Source organism: Callorhinchus milii, unplaced genomic scaffold (assembly GCF_018977255.1).
Source record: "Callorhinchus milii isolate IMCB2004 unplaced genomic scaffold, IMCB_Cmil_1.0 Scaffold1, whole genome shotgun sequence".
In the NCBI taxonomy this organism is placed as follows: domain Eukaryota; kingdom Metazoa; phylum Chordata; class Chondrichthyes; order Chimaeriformes; family Callorhinchidae; genus Callorhinchus; species Callorhinchus milii.
The window spans coordinates 108,657,866-108,672,648 of record NW_024704742.1 but is presented as its reverse complement, the minus strand read 5'-3'; the positions used below and the strand labels follow the sequence as shown (position 1 = coordinate 108,672,648).

The following is a 14,783-nucleotide window of genomic DNA, read 5'->3' as shown; positions in this document are numbered from 1 at the left end:
TTAATCTTCAACTCACTTAACATATTGCAACATTGTAAGAGAATAACTTATCTGTAAACTGCGTCTGCTTTTGAATATCTATAAGGCAAATCTAAATGTAAAAAATCAAAACTAATCAAATCAGCACATTTTAGGTTAATTTTATATTACCTAAATAGATCCTTCTGTTCATATTATCCCTCTGAACATTTTTTTAAATTTTCCTCCCACCATATTTTCCCCCACATTCCCTGAAGGTAATGATTTATGCCAGTGTATAGTTTCAGACTGCAAAATGTTTAGTTTTAATTCTTCATATGAGAGTCTAAACAGTAATGAATGTTGGCAGGTTATTCATGGAAGGCAAGGCATCAAACTCAAGTCATTGTTGTTATTAGCAAACATCCACGTAGAGCATTTTGAGGACTGTTAACAGTCAGGAATGGAAGCTGGGTTGATATTTTCCCTTCCTTGCCTGAAGGAGACGAGTACAATGGAGCACTGCCTGAGACAACAACAGCAACAACAAATTACATTTATATAGCGCCCTTCACGTTGGGAGGATGTCCCAAGTCACTAGACAGTCCAGGGTTTGCATCTGAGCTGGGATTGAAATCAAGAGAGGAGGAGGGTAAAGATGATGGGGTGTTAGGTTCACGTGAAGGACACTAAATAAATGCAAGTTGTTGTGGTTGCCCAAGCTGGCTCTGGTCTTGTAATCCAGCACCATTGTAATGTGGGATTTTATAAACCCTGTGAGTAGAATTTTACCACAGTAGAATATCACTATGTAAATGCAAGTTGTTGTGGTTGACTAAACTGCTGGTAATGGTGGGATTTTATGAACGCCAACTACTGTGATAAAATGGTATTCTGCTGCAGTGTTCCATTTTCACTGACTGTATCTATACAATTCATGTTAAACAAATAATTATAGCATGGTCAAAGAGGAAGGTCTTGAGATGGGCCTCAAAGAAGGCAAGTGAGAGGCAAGGTGAAGGGACTTTGGGATTAAGCTCCAGAGGATGAAGGCAGAAAGACTGAAAACCCAATCACCAATGGTGGGTTAGGCGGGGCTGGTCATATGAAGCGTGCCATTGCCTGCCGAGCAGAGGGAGTGGACGGGTTGGTAAGGTTTTAGTAGATATATATTAAATATTAATAATAATGCTTGTAATTGATATAGTCTTATCACATTGCGTAAACGCCTCAATGTGATTTTGCTGGCTGACCATGAAGGTTGGCCACAACTGCTGTAGCCGAATGAGGCAGCCAATTTGCTCACAGCAATGTGCCACAGATTGCCAGGAAGTGAATGATCAACGATCATTGATGATCATGATCAATGATCCCCAATGATATTTGAGGGATATTTACTTTAGGAAGATGTCCAAATGATAAGATGCATTTTTTAAGGGATCAAAGCTATTACAAGTCCTATCTGAGGCTATTTATTTCACATAAAGTGAATTGCTACTTAGTCATTGAAAATTATACACAATAGTGGAACCCAGTAATAACTATTCGTTTAACATGAAATGTATAGATACAGTCAGAGAAAATGGAACACTGCAGCAGAATACCATTTTATCACAGTAGTTGGGCTTCATAAAATCCCACCATTACCAGCAGTTTAGTCAACCACAACAACTTGCATTTACATAGTGTCCTTCACATGGGGCAGGAGAGCTTCAGCCATGCCACTTAAAGGAAATATGGAAATAAACTGTGGTACACTAATAAGGTAGACCAGGGCAAAATCTGCTGTAGTTTGTACCACTGGCCGCTCATCAATGCAGGATGTGGCGTCCTGTAGCTTAGTGGTTATAGCACTTGCCTCGCAAGTGAGAGACCTGGGTTCAATTCCCGGTTGTGTGAAACCTTGGCCAAGTTACCTTACTCCACACACCTGATAATAATCCCTCAAGAAAGAAAAAAAAACACAATAATAAAATTAGTCACTTCAATCCACGACCGTTGTGGGATACTGCTGTGCACAATTAGCTGCCACGTTACGTAAATATACAGTCAATTCACTTTACAGTATATTCTGTGAAGCGTTTTGAGACGTCTAGAAGACATGAAAAGCACTATATCAAATGCAAGAATTATTATTATTATTCATTACATCTAGGCTTGACTACATCAACGCCCTGCTTATCGGCCTTCCCAACTCTTCCCTCCACAAGCTGCAAACCATCCAGAACTCTGCAGCTCATATCCTCTCCCACACTAGGGCTCCATGACCCCATCACCCCCACCGGCTCCAATGACTCCCCATTCCCCAGAGGATAGAGTTCAAAATCCTCGACCCCACATTCAAGACCCTCCATGGCATTGCCCTCGCTACCTCTGCGACCTGCTGACCCCATATCAACTTGTCCGCTCCCTCCACTCAGCAGGCTCTGGCCTGCTCCATATCCCCTGCCTGGCCTGTCCCACCATCAGTAGTCAGGCCTTTAGCCTTTCTGCCCCCACCCTATAGAACTCCATCTTACATTCCCTTTGCCTCATTCCCTCCCTTGCCTCCTTCAAGGCGCATCTCAATACCTTCCTCTTCGACTGAGCCTTCAGTCACTTTCCTACCCTCCCAGCCCTCCACCCTCCCTAATCCAGACCCCCAGCTCGGGTCCAAATCCCTGACTGTCCAGCGCCTTGGGCCATCTTCCCGATGTGAAAGGCTATACAAATGTAAAATGTAAAATGTAAAAAACATCTTCCAAGCACTGCATTATAATAATAATAATCCTTGCATTTGATATAGCGCTTTTCACGTCGGGAGGACGTCCCAAAGCGCTTCACAGAACACACTGTAAAGTGAATTGACTGTATATTTGTGGGCGAACTTGTAGGTCATCTTTCAAGACATGAGCTCTCATCTCAAAATGGCCTAAAGTTTGGTTGATAAATGATTCCTGTAACATGCATGTTTTACAGCTACGTTCTACATTTACATCTGGCGGCTGAAGCAATGAGTCATCAATGATATGATTTGATTCTGCTCTGCATCACCAATGCAGAAAGGCAAAAGAAAATCATTTTAGGCCTTACCTCGTCATGCATGGATACTCTGCTTTGCTTAAAGTTAGAAGCTTTCATCCCACAATCAGCACAAGCTGGTCTACAAACTTTGCACAATTTCACCTTGAAAATTATGAAGTCTGTTCTGTGATAGAGAGAGAAATTGTTCAGCAGAGAGACAGAAAAAATAATTTAATGTTTGGGCAATCCTTTACATCAGAACTGCTCTGTGATGTTCTATGTGCCATTCACACACTTATTTAAACTTTTGTCAACAGTAATTTTGGGGGGGGGTGGGGGTGAAACAGTCAAACTAAATTTTCCTCCAAGCTCACTATCGTCAGTGAAAATTGTTCCTGACATTAATTGTCTTAACTGGTTATGTGAACAAATTATTAATTCAATGGATCTGTTGAGTAAGTTGTCTGACCACAAATTATCAGTTGTCTTGAGGGCATCTGAAATGTGGGTGTTGGGACAGGATGAATGTGTTTGAACAAGATCCTTGGAGATTTGTTGAAATGGCTTCAGGTGATTGTATTAGATGAGACAACATGCATACGTGGAGAAAACATGTTAAATTGAGACTCTTGTACTGGAGTAGAGGTGTTAGAACGGGGACATGATAGAGGTCCTCAAAATTCTGAAGGAGCACAAAAATGTGAATTGAGAAAACTATTTCTTTTAGTTGGGGAATTAGTTGGGTTTTAGTGACCGGAGGGTATAATCTCAGCATTGTTATCAGACGAACTGCAGAGCAGTTAGCAGGAATTTCTTGACTCAAAGAGTTAGAAAGTTGTTAGGGTGTGGATTTCATTACCACAAGTGGACATTAAGGTTGATTAAATAGAATCATTCAAAAAGAACATGGCTAAGCTCCAGGGAAATAAAAACATTGAAGGAATAAGGGAAAATACAAAAAGTGGTAAAAGATCAATTCAAAAACTAGGTAGTCATGACACAGGCCAAGCAAAGCAGCAATCATTCACCCTGTTGACTAGATCAAGATCCAGGAGCCATAAGGACAATACAACAAGGACTGTGGAGTCCTGTAGCTCAGTGGTTAGAGCACTCGCTTTGCAAGTGAGAGACCTGAGTTCATTTCCAGGCAGAGGGCGAAACCTTGGGCACGTTTCCTTACTCCACATACCTAATAATAATCCCTCCAAAACCAAAAACAATTATAAATTGGTCATTTTCAATCTACGACTGTTTGTGGGACATTGCTGTGCGCAATTGGCTGCCGCGTTCGCCCACAAATATACAGTCAATTCACTTTACAGTGTGTTCTGTGAAGCGCTTTGGGACGTCCTCCTGATGTGAAAAGCGCTATATCAAATGCAAGGATTATTATTATTATTATTATTAATAATCCTTGAATGCATAACAACAATTTGCATTGCTATAGCGCCCTTCACACGGCGTAGCGTCCCAGAGCACTTTTTACTGATGGAGTCTGACCCCAAGCCAGAGGGAGAGGGAGGGGAGTGGTGACCGTAAGCACAATCAGAAAGGAAGGTCTTTAGGTGGGATTTGAAAGTGAGGAGGGAGGGGGCAAGGCGAAGGGATTGAGGGAGGGAGTTCCAGAGCTTCGGTGGGAGTCAGTAGCTGAAAACACAGCCACCGATGGTGGAGCGGATGGGGTGAGGGACGAACAGGAGGCCGGAGCCAGCTGAGCAGAGGCAGCGAGTGGTGAAGTGAGGGGTAAGCAAATCAGATAGATAGGGAGGTGCGAGGACATGAAGGGATTTGAAAACGACATGTACAGCCTTATAATGTCAAAATGTCTTAAAGTGCTTCACAGGCAATTGTTGTGAAATGCAGTGACTGTTTATTTGTTGTCAGTAGTAGGAGTCAACTTGCACCAGGCAATATTCCAAAATAGCCATGAAGTGAATGAACAACTCCTTTTGGGACTTGTCAGCCAGGATACTGTGAGAAACTCCCTTTTTTAAAAAAATACGGTAATGCCATGGGATCTTTAACATCCACCCAACAGAATCTTGGTTTAACATCTCATCCAAAAGACGAATGCTACAATTGAGCTTTCACTATCACCAGAACGACAAGCAGCTTCTGATGGAAACAAGCAACAGTTTTATTCAGTTTATTCCAGAATCTTTGGAGACAGTATTGGCAATTTGTCTGACCACAGTTACGTGAACAGGGCAAATCTAAGTGTACAGGATGAAACATGCTTTCATGTGTCCAAATCTCTTTGAAAAAATAAAGCTTAACCATATTTTCTCTGAAGTGCATGTTTGGATGACTCATTCACACCTATAGTTGTCTCAAACAGTTTTTGTTGTGGCTCCTCCAATGGCCCAGTGGATAAAGGCATCCCCCAGTGAGCATTAGACCATATAATTTCAGGTTCAAATCTTTGCTGAGTTGGCTAATCTTAGCTGAGCACCAGTAAGGGTGATACGATTGGCCTTGGTGCCCTGGGTTAGGGAGGACAGCAGCAAAGTTTCCATTCTTTATTGATATCCAGATAGACCTGTTGGAGATTTGTGTGGACATTGGGTGAAGATTGGCTATGCCACCCACCCCTGCAGTTGAATAGCTCAGTATAAAGGCTCACACATTAATATTGACTGCTAGGGTGAGGTACTGGCTAGAACATTTAGATTCAGGAAGAGAACATTGAAGGAGAAAAATAACTTTATATTCTTGTGTTCAATTCTCAATAACAATCCATGAGATGTGGTAAAGCTAATAATTAAGAATTCATGAGTAGAAATGCAGCCATTGTACAATGACAATGTTTAGCACCCCACCCCCAGAAAAATATAGGTGTAACAGTACATAAAGGAAGAGTTATCTGACTGAGCCCATGTGGCAGCACAGCTTGCCAACGACACATGCAAGTCACTGGAGAGGATCTGGACTAGAGTTCATGGCTACATTTCACCCACTGAGTTCCCAATCTCAGCTGCTTCTTTGTGGAGAAGCACAGAATGGAGATCGGAAGATAAATCAAGGTGAAGCCGTAAAGAAGGCACCGAAGAGACCAGCAAATCTCCAGTTCCCACAGAGGCTCAACACAGTTCAGTTACAGTTACAGGACACTGAGTTCCCAACCAGAGTGTGTGTTTGAATAAGAGCCAGACTCTCTTGGGCAATGTCTGGCAATTCTTGTCTGGAGCAGGGAATGGGTCCCAGACTGCTCTATCTCAATATGATGCAGAATTTAAAGGGGTATTTATTTAATTTGGCTAAATGTTAAAATTGGCCAAAGGACCTTCTTCGTGTGAAACTCTCTTATAATCGTTGTAAGGCAGAAAACGATAAGGCGAGCAATGTCTAAACACAGTACTGAGTTCATCTGCTGTGAAACTTCAAGTGGCGGCTGTAGAGTTGTGGAGGAAACGTGAACATTGGGTGGTAAATTATTGTGAAATTCATAAACTATCGGGTAATTTACAAACACTGCTGGAGATTGTTAGCACTGAACCAGGTCAGTAAAGGTCAACATAAAATAGGGAGGGAAAGGGTAACAGAAATAGAGATATATGGCGGAGGACTGCACACCCTGGCATTACAGGGCTGGAATTTGCTGTTTGTGTGCATTGGGGGGGGGTAGGGATGGAGTGGGGGGGGGTAGGGATGGAGGGGGGGGAGGGATGGAGGGGGGGGGGGTAGGGATGGAGGGGGGGGGGAGGGATGGAGGGGGGGGGAGGGATGGAGGGGGGGGGGGGAGGGATGGAGTGGGAGAGGGGGAGGGATGGAGTGAGGGGCAGTGTTTGAGTCGGGGTCAGTGCAGCTGATGTCTGTGAATTGTAGGCAGTTCCACCTGGGAATGGGAGTTATGGAGAATTAGGCTCTCAGATTAGAAATGACATCACTCCCTCAGACCCAGGGAGTGGGTGTTGGGGAATTGGAAAGTTGGTGTAATCATCGTTATGGTGGTGTGTGTATAAGTGAGTGTGTAAGTGAATGTGTGTGTGTATAAGTGAGTGTGTGAATATAAGTGAATATGTGTAAGTAAGTGTGTGTATGAGTGTGTTTATAAGTGAGTATATAAGTGAGTGTGTATGTATAAGTGTGTGTGAGTGTGTGTATAAGTGAGTGTGTGTATAAGTGAGTGTGTGTAAGTGTGTGTGAGTGTGTATATGCGTATGTGTGTGTGTGTAAAGTGAGTGTGTGAGTGTGCAAGTGAGTGTGTGTATAACTGTGTGAGTGTGTGAGTGAGTGAGTGAGTGTGTAAGGAGTGCCGCTGTATGTGTCTGACCTGTTGGGGTGTACAGAACCGCTCCCAATCGAGAAGAAAGAGCCGAAACGATGGCTCAGAGACACGCCCTAAAAACCCCATTAAAACAAGTTTGAACGGGAAAAGCAGGGAGTTGCCGCTGGCGGAGGGCTGTCAGCACAGCTCCGGAGTGCCTCATTGGAGCGCAAAAAGGGAAATAGAGCCGAGAAAGTCGGGGGTTTTACTATTTCCCGTTGACACAGACCCAGGACCATGTCGCAGCCGAGCAAAGGGAAACCGACGAAAGACCCCAAAAAGGTACAAATGGATGCGTTTTGAACGAGAGGTGCGGTCGGTCTGCGGTTGGGTCGGTTTTGGGGGGAAACGCAGGGATTTCGGGGCTTGTAAAGGAGGTGGAAATGTCCCAACAGCAGAGAGAGGGAGGAGGAGGAGGGAGGGAGGGAGGGAGAGCTGAACAGGGTCTGGGGTTTTTGCTGCACCTCATGGCTGTGTTTCCACCCACGAGTTTTCCTGCCATTAACCCGTCGCCGATTGACCTTTATCACCAAAAGCAAAAAAAAACTTTTTGACACTTTACTTCAGTTTTTTTCTCTCTCTCTCTCTCTCTCTCTCTCAACCTCTTCACCATTATCCTCGGGGAAGGCAACGTGTCGCAGAGACTATATATATATATATATATATACGCCCTCGAGCGGCTTCCAGATCTGAAAATATATATATATTTTTTTTTGTTTTTTTTAAAAAAAACTCCTCCCCGCGTCTGCCATCGAGAATGATAATTCGCGATAACTTTTTTTGTGTGTGTGTGTGTGTGTGTGGTATTTGTTTTTGGTGCTGTGGGCGGGTTGAGCTGCTCCCTCCTGGTAGCGAGAGCGAGTTGCAAGTCAAGTGCATAACGGTGACGAAAACCACAGCAGCAGTAGGTTTTGCAGCAAAGACTTCCCCCACAGCCGGAATCCTTCAGTAACAGGATTTGCTTCGGTCACGGGAGGACTGGAAGGCTTTTATTGCAGAGAATCGTCCCTCGAAATGTGATTTATTTTATGCATATATATATATATATGTGTGTGTGTAAGAGAGCGATGTGGTGGGGGGGAGAGAATAATAATCCTTGCATTTGATATAGCGCTTTTCACGTCGGGAGGACGTCCCAAAGCGCTTCACAGAACACACTGTAAAGTGAATTGACTGTATATTTGTGGGCGAACGCGGCAGCCAATTGCGCACAGCAATGTCCCACAAACAGTCATGGATTGAAAATGACCAATTATTATTGTTTTGGGTTTTGGAGGGATTATTATTAGGCCTGTGTGGAGTAAGGAAACTTGCCCAAGGTTTCGCCCTGACCTGCCTGGAATTGAACTCAGGTCTCTCGCTTGCAAAGCGAGTGCTCTAACCACTGAGCTACAGGACTACAGAATGGCCCATTGCTGGGCTTGGGAGCACACCACACGCAGAGTGGACAACTGAGGGAGAGAGTTATGCTGCAACGTTTGCAATCCCAATTTTAAGGCGAAGGAAAACGCCTTAAAAGTGCCACCGCCTCGGCTGCTGTCGGGGGGGGGGGGGGAGCAGCCGCACTGGATGTGTTTACACCACCCTGGCCGACGACCCTCACCATTGCCAGGACCCGGCATCAAGCTGCTTGTGGTTTTGCATTGAAAGTAAAATGTGTTGCAAAAAAATTTGACCCCCCCCCCCCCACCCATACACACACACACACACACACACAAATATTTATGCAAGCTCTTGTTGCCCTGCTTAGCAGAACTTTTAGAAAGGAAAGAGCCAGGTCTAACCTGACCCCCACACTGGCACCAACAGTTCTTTCATTGTGTTTAACCATAGGACAATTATATGGGTAACTGGGTGCCAGCAGACTAGACAGACCCATTGCCAAGTGCTAGTGAAGGGGAGCTCTGCAAAAATACCCCTGTCCAGTTTTCTTGAGTTAGGAATGTGAATGCCAGTTATTTATAACGTGTTTTGTTCAAGAAAAATCTTTAAAACCAGGAACTTTTTCACCCCAGCATTGTGAACATTGTAAATGTCGCCTCGTATCTATCCAGGAGCTACTGCTTGTTTTCCAGGCTTACTTCATAATGTTCCTTGCGTCTCAAAGGACATCACAGGATTTATTTTAGTGTGGTAACTGTATATTTTATAGGCAACAATGGCAACCTATTTTGTGCACAGCAATGTCCTGCAAACCACCATGAAGTAAATGCCAAATTTACTTCAATTGCCAAAGTTATCGCCTGTGTTTTACCAATGGCTCGTGGCAAAGAATTCCACCCCTCTTTTATGTTAGCAGATGGATTCTAATGTCCCCTTTAAATCTCTTTAATTGATTTAAATTTATGCTGTTTCATTATTGCTTCTCTGATGAGTAGAAATGATCTAATTCTATCCTACCTATCTAATGCTAACTCCTTTATGAAGATGTTTATCAGGTTGCTATTAACCTTATCAACTCTAGTGAAGATAGTCCAAAAGTCACAGGCCTTTTTTATAACTGAAACCCAACCCTGATAATCTAGTGAAATGTATAGGCAATTTTGTAATCTTATTTTTGCTCTGCCTGCAGTTGCACACGCAAACCTGTGACCGAAAAATAATGCTTAAACCAAGGGATGGCTTCAGTTAAGAAACCATCCACCCTTAAAGTTGCCACAGACTCTCAAACTGGTCCAAACTGACTCACTTACAGGTGGAAAATTTTCAGTTACTATCTTATGACATGCCAGTTAACATTCTCAAGCTTAACATTTTGATTTTTGATTGAATGAAAAAAAAGAGTAAGACATACCAGGAAGGCCATTGGTTTGATCATTAGACTGTATGAACTCAATCTATTTCAGTCAAGGTGGCAGTGAAGATACTATAATTGGACTCGGCATCACCAGGTTTGGGAAGGAGATATTTGAACCACGATTAACAGTCTTGATCTCTATCCAGTGAAGTCTGGTGAAGTGCGTGGGCTTTAATATCAGTTGACTGCTGGATGAAGCTTCTCTATGATGGATTACATTGTTTGAATTCCCTGAGGACACTCAGTGTGTAGTATGCATTTGAAGAATGGCTGAGTACCGGAAGACTTCCAACCGCAGTGTGAATTGCCACCTTCAAAGCTTAGGGATAAGGGGAGAATAAAATGTAATTACTCAACTGAGTGAATACAAAATGTTTTTGAAAGCACGCTTTTGTATGAGCAATTATGGATATCATTGAATTGTAGAATCGTAGAAAATATTCAATGTGTAATTCTTAATTCCAATAGCTATCCATTGGGATAGACTGGGCTCCCAATAAAATAATAATAAAATAATCCTTGCATTTGCTATAGCGCTTTTCACGTCTTCTGGATGTCTCAAAGCACTTGAGTGACATGTGTCTGTTTCAAGGGAAACTAATGTACACAATGAGCCAGCTCTCTAATGGATCCACTCTTGATGCATTTGGTTCCACTCTTGATGGTGCTACCTGAGAATTTATCGCATGTAGGGTTTGAAATTATTCTTTGAGTTGGGGAATAACTGGTTTCAGCCTGAGTAGGCAAAATTGGGAAGCATGTTGCCGCTGGCAAGAACTGGACAGATGGCTTTGTTTTTGTCAATGGTAGAAATGTAATAATAATACTTGCATTTGATACAGCCCCTTATCACGTCTTCGAGAAGTCTTAAAGTGCTTCACACAATATACTGTAAAGTTATTGACTATATACTTTGTCGGTGAAACCTGAGAACTGATATGTACAGTTAATTTGATACTTAACATCAAGACAGATCAGGAACAGATTGTAATTAAATAGATAATAATAATCCTTACATTTGATATAGCACATTTCATGTTGGGAGAATATCTCAAAGTACTTCACAGGATTTACTGTAAAGTGAAGTGACTGTGCATTATGTTCAGCAATAAACACTGACAGAATTGCTAGTGAATGAATTACTTTATGGTGAGCGCTAGTTATCTAGAATAGAACTTCCAAGTTAAAGTCCAACTCCTATGTATGAACTGAATGAGCACAAACACATTGAAATGTCTATTACTGAATATCCCTGGATAAAAAACATCATCTTCTGTTGTTTCTATAACTTCACCAGATTTCTCTTCAAAACTTTAATAAGATTAACAAATTCCACAGCTAATTGTTAAAGAAAATAAACCTACGTGTTTATGGTTCCTCATCAACCCAGTACAGGAATCAATAAATGTGGTGGAGGCACGTGATGCCATATGGTGTTACCCAATAATATTCCTCTTCCTTCTTTCTCCCCACACCCTCCATTAGGTGTGTTCACACAAGTGCCTAGAGCAGTTTACATATCCCCTGGTGACTGCAGCTGAAATTATACAGCAGGACATCATGCAAGATTCAGGATTCGATGACATGTACAGTACTGCAGTCAATTGGTTAGAGCACTCGACTGGCAAGTGAGAGGACCCGCATTCAACTCCCTAGGAGGGCGAAACTTTAGGAAAGTTTCCTTATTTCTCACGCCTCTTTACATTATATCCTGCGAAGTGCTTTGAAACGTCTCAATGACGTGATAAGGCACTATATGAACAACACCCACAACAACAAATTCCATTTGTATAGCGTCTTTCACGTCAGGAGGATGTCCCAAAGCACTGGACATTCAGGAATTCACACCCGAGTTGGTGGTTGGGATCGCCAGTGCCTTGGGATGTCCTCCCGACTTGAAAGGCACTATACAAATGTCATTTTGTATTGTATTTAATCAGGAGGGAGGGTAGGAGTAGGAGGGTGACTGAAGATGTGGTCGAACAGGATTGTCTTGAAATGCAAGGATTATTATTGTTGTTATAACCATACTGCTGGCAGCAGTGCTCGCATCAGCAATACTGTTGTAAACCAAAACCCAGTGTGTTTTCACAACCCAGTGTTGTCTTGATCAACAGCCAGTGAGACAACTGTCTCTTTTATTTGAGGTGGCTATTTGAAAAGTCCCTACGAATCTAGCAACCATGCACTGTAAATCACTTGCCTCATAAAGTTTAACTTTTTCTCTTGCCAATTGCTCAGTTAGCATCTCCTGATCTGATGTGTCCCCATAAATAAAACAGCAGTGCCTCATATATCATCTAGTTTCAGCATTGAGACTGAGGAGTCAAGTTGAAAAATGTCTCCAAATAGCTGGTTACCAAGCAGTCCCTGCATGAACAATGTGCATCAGTCTAAGTGCTTCCACCTAAAGGTCAGTGAATTAAAGCTGTTGGGGGCACTACTAACTGGAGCTAAACCAGCATCTTGCTTCAGCCTTGGGTAAGCTTTAGAAATTAAATCTGTATAGGATTGCTTTGTGAATAATTTATTTTAATTCCTAGAAACACCAGAGTAATAATAGGCTTAGTTTCAGAACTGATTTGCTTACAAATATTTGGGAATAAATCCATCTCATAAACAGTATAGTGTACTTTGCAGACTAAAAGATCAAGACAATCTAATAACCTCTCCACAGCAAGTTTGATTAAATAAAAATCAAAATTGAAAACGCTTCTATTTTGTCCTGCAAAGTTCTCCAATGTAACATAGCTGGACTATACTCGTGAATGTACAGAGTTCAGCTATTTCAATATGGGAAAGATCAAGTTGATTGGGTTTTGAGGATTGGCATCAAAACTAGTTTATAGCCATTTTGATCCAAATGTAAATGTGCAGCTGATCAGATCAGGACATACTAACTGAGGAAATGGTAAAAGTACGTAAACGTTACAGGCTAAAAAATGAGACCAGTTTATATTGCATTCTCTTCAGCTAGATATCTACAGGTATTCTGAATCCTATTGGCAGAATTTATTACCTCAATTTATTAGGCTTTGATGAAAAACTGCTGTCCATGTAATACATATGCTGCATATTCTGCTCATGCAGATCAGTGCTCAAGTTGTACTTTAAACTGTATCCTGATTCCTACCAGCTGCTCTTGACAACTGCAACTCTTTATGGGAATGAGTTAAGTTTCTCAAGTTCAATAAGATCTAAAGTTTTAGGGTCTAAATGCAAGATTTCTAAAAGGATTATTTGATAAGAAATCCAAATTTTGGAAAAGGAGAGTCTTTCCAGTAACTGGAAGTTACACAGAATGTTACAGCATTGAAATGGGCCATTTGGCCCAACTGGTCTGTGCCAGTGTTTATACAGTAAAAGGTAATTCTTTTTATAAATTATATGATCGCCTAAGTTGTACATCCACCCGAGTCTCTTTCAGTTTCCTATCAAAACTACCTAACTTTGTTTTACTACTCGTATTAATCACCTAACTCGTAACACTGCTCACCTACCCTCCACTAGTCCCACACTTATCAGTTGTATTGAACCAAGGGAAACGTGATCTTGATCCATTGACACATGTGCAGAAGAACATAAGAAGACCCCCAGCTCGGGTCCGAAACACTGATTGTCCAGCACCTTGGGACGTCCTCCCAATGTGAAAGGCCCTATACAAATATAATTTTGTTGTTGTTACTAGTCCTGAATGATATGATTTATGTGAGGTTTACTTAATGTTCCTAGTGATCTCTGATACCCTTTTATTGCCTCTCCTTTGTCACACCACCTTTGTCTCTGATTCAAAATACTGTACATTATAAAGAGCTAACTCCTCAGCTAAAGTCAGTAAGTAAACAAAGTTATTCATGTTTATCGCTGGACTTTCCCTTGAAGTGTGCTTCCAGCTATCGCACACGATATAATCACTGCAAGTTCTCCAATAGACACAATTAACTTAACCATTATAATTTACTTGAGCTTTGGATATCTCCATTTCCTTATTTTTGATAAGCTTGTCTAATATAAATAGCCAATATCAGCTATTGGTAGCAATCTAACCTCCATGTCAAAAGGTTGTGGCTTTGTTTGCAAACCAGGATTTGAACTCATAATCTTCAATAACATGCTTGTGCAGGACAGAAAGAATGCTTTATTGTCAGAGGTGTTCTTCAGACAAAATGTTAAACTTGTTGTGGTTTAGGTGAATTCCATGAAAGTTATTCATAACAGAGTATGGTATCTAGACCAATATTTCTTGCTCATCCAAATTACCTAAACTGTTAAAGTGACTACATCCTGTCATAAAGCAATGGCCCTCCTCACAGGTCTCTCCAACTCCACCATTCCTAAAATCCGAATAATTATAGATCGTCACCCGTACTAAACTCGACACCCCTATCACCCCAGTGTTCTTGTCAAGCTCCACTGCCTCCCTGTTGCAGAATAGATTTACTTCAAGATCCCACACTCAATTAGAAATTCACTTCATGCCCTGGCACCTCCCTACCTCTCCGACCTGCTTATGTCCCACTCAGCTACCCACCCCCTTCACTTAGCTGGCTCGCATCTCCTGTACGTTCCTCATCTGCTCTGCTCCATATTGGCGACTGTGCTTTCAGCCACTACACCTGGAGACTCTGGAACTCTGCCTCAATAATAATAATAATAATCCTTGCATTTGATACAGTGCCTTATAATGACTTTGAGACGTCTCAAAGCGCTTCACAGAATATACTGTAAAGTATAGTGACTGTGTGTTTCAATCCCTCC

The 14,783-nt window shown here is 42.0% G+C and overlaps 1 protein-coding gene across 7 annotated transcripts in view; it reads left to right on the top strand.

Annotated features, from left to right (window-relative positions):
* The first annotated feature begins 7,170 nt into the window (after positions 1-7,170).
* The window catches only part of cast (calpastatin), an 89,493-nt gene continuing 81,880 nt past the window's right edge, over positions 7,171-14,783 (top strand). For all 7 annotated transcript variants that reach the window (XM_007893094.2, XM_007893097.2, XM_007893100.2 and 4 more), the window contains exon 1: positions 7,171-7,510. In XM_007893094.2, the coding sequence (XP_007891285.2) occupies positions 7,466-7,510 (45 nt within the window). In that variant the 5' untranslated portion in view covers positions 7,171-7,465. The remainder of the gene's footprint in view (positions 7,511-14,783) is intronic.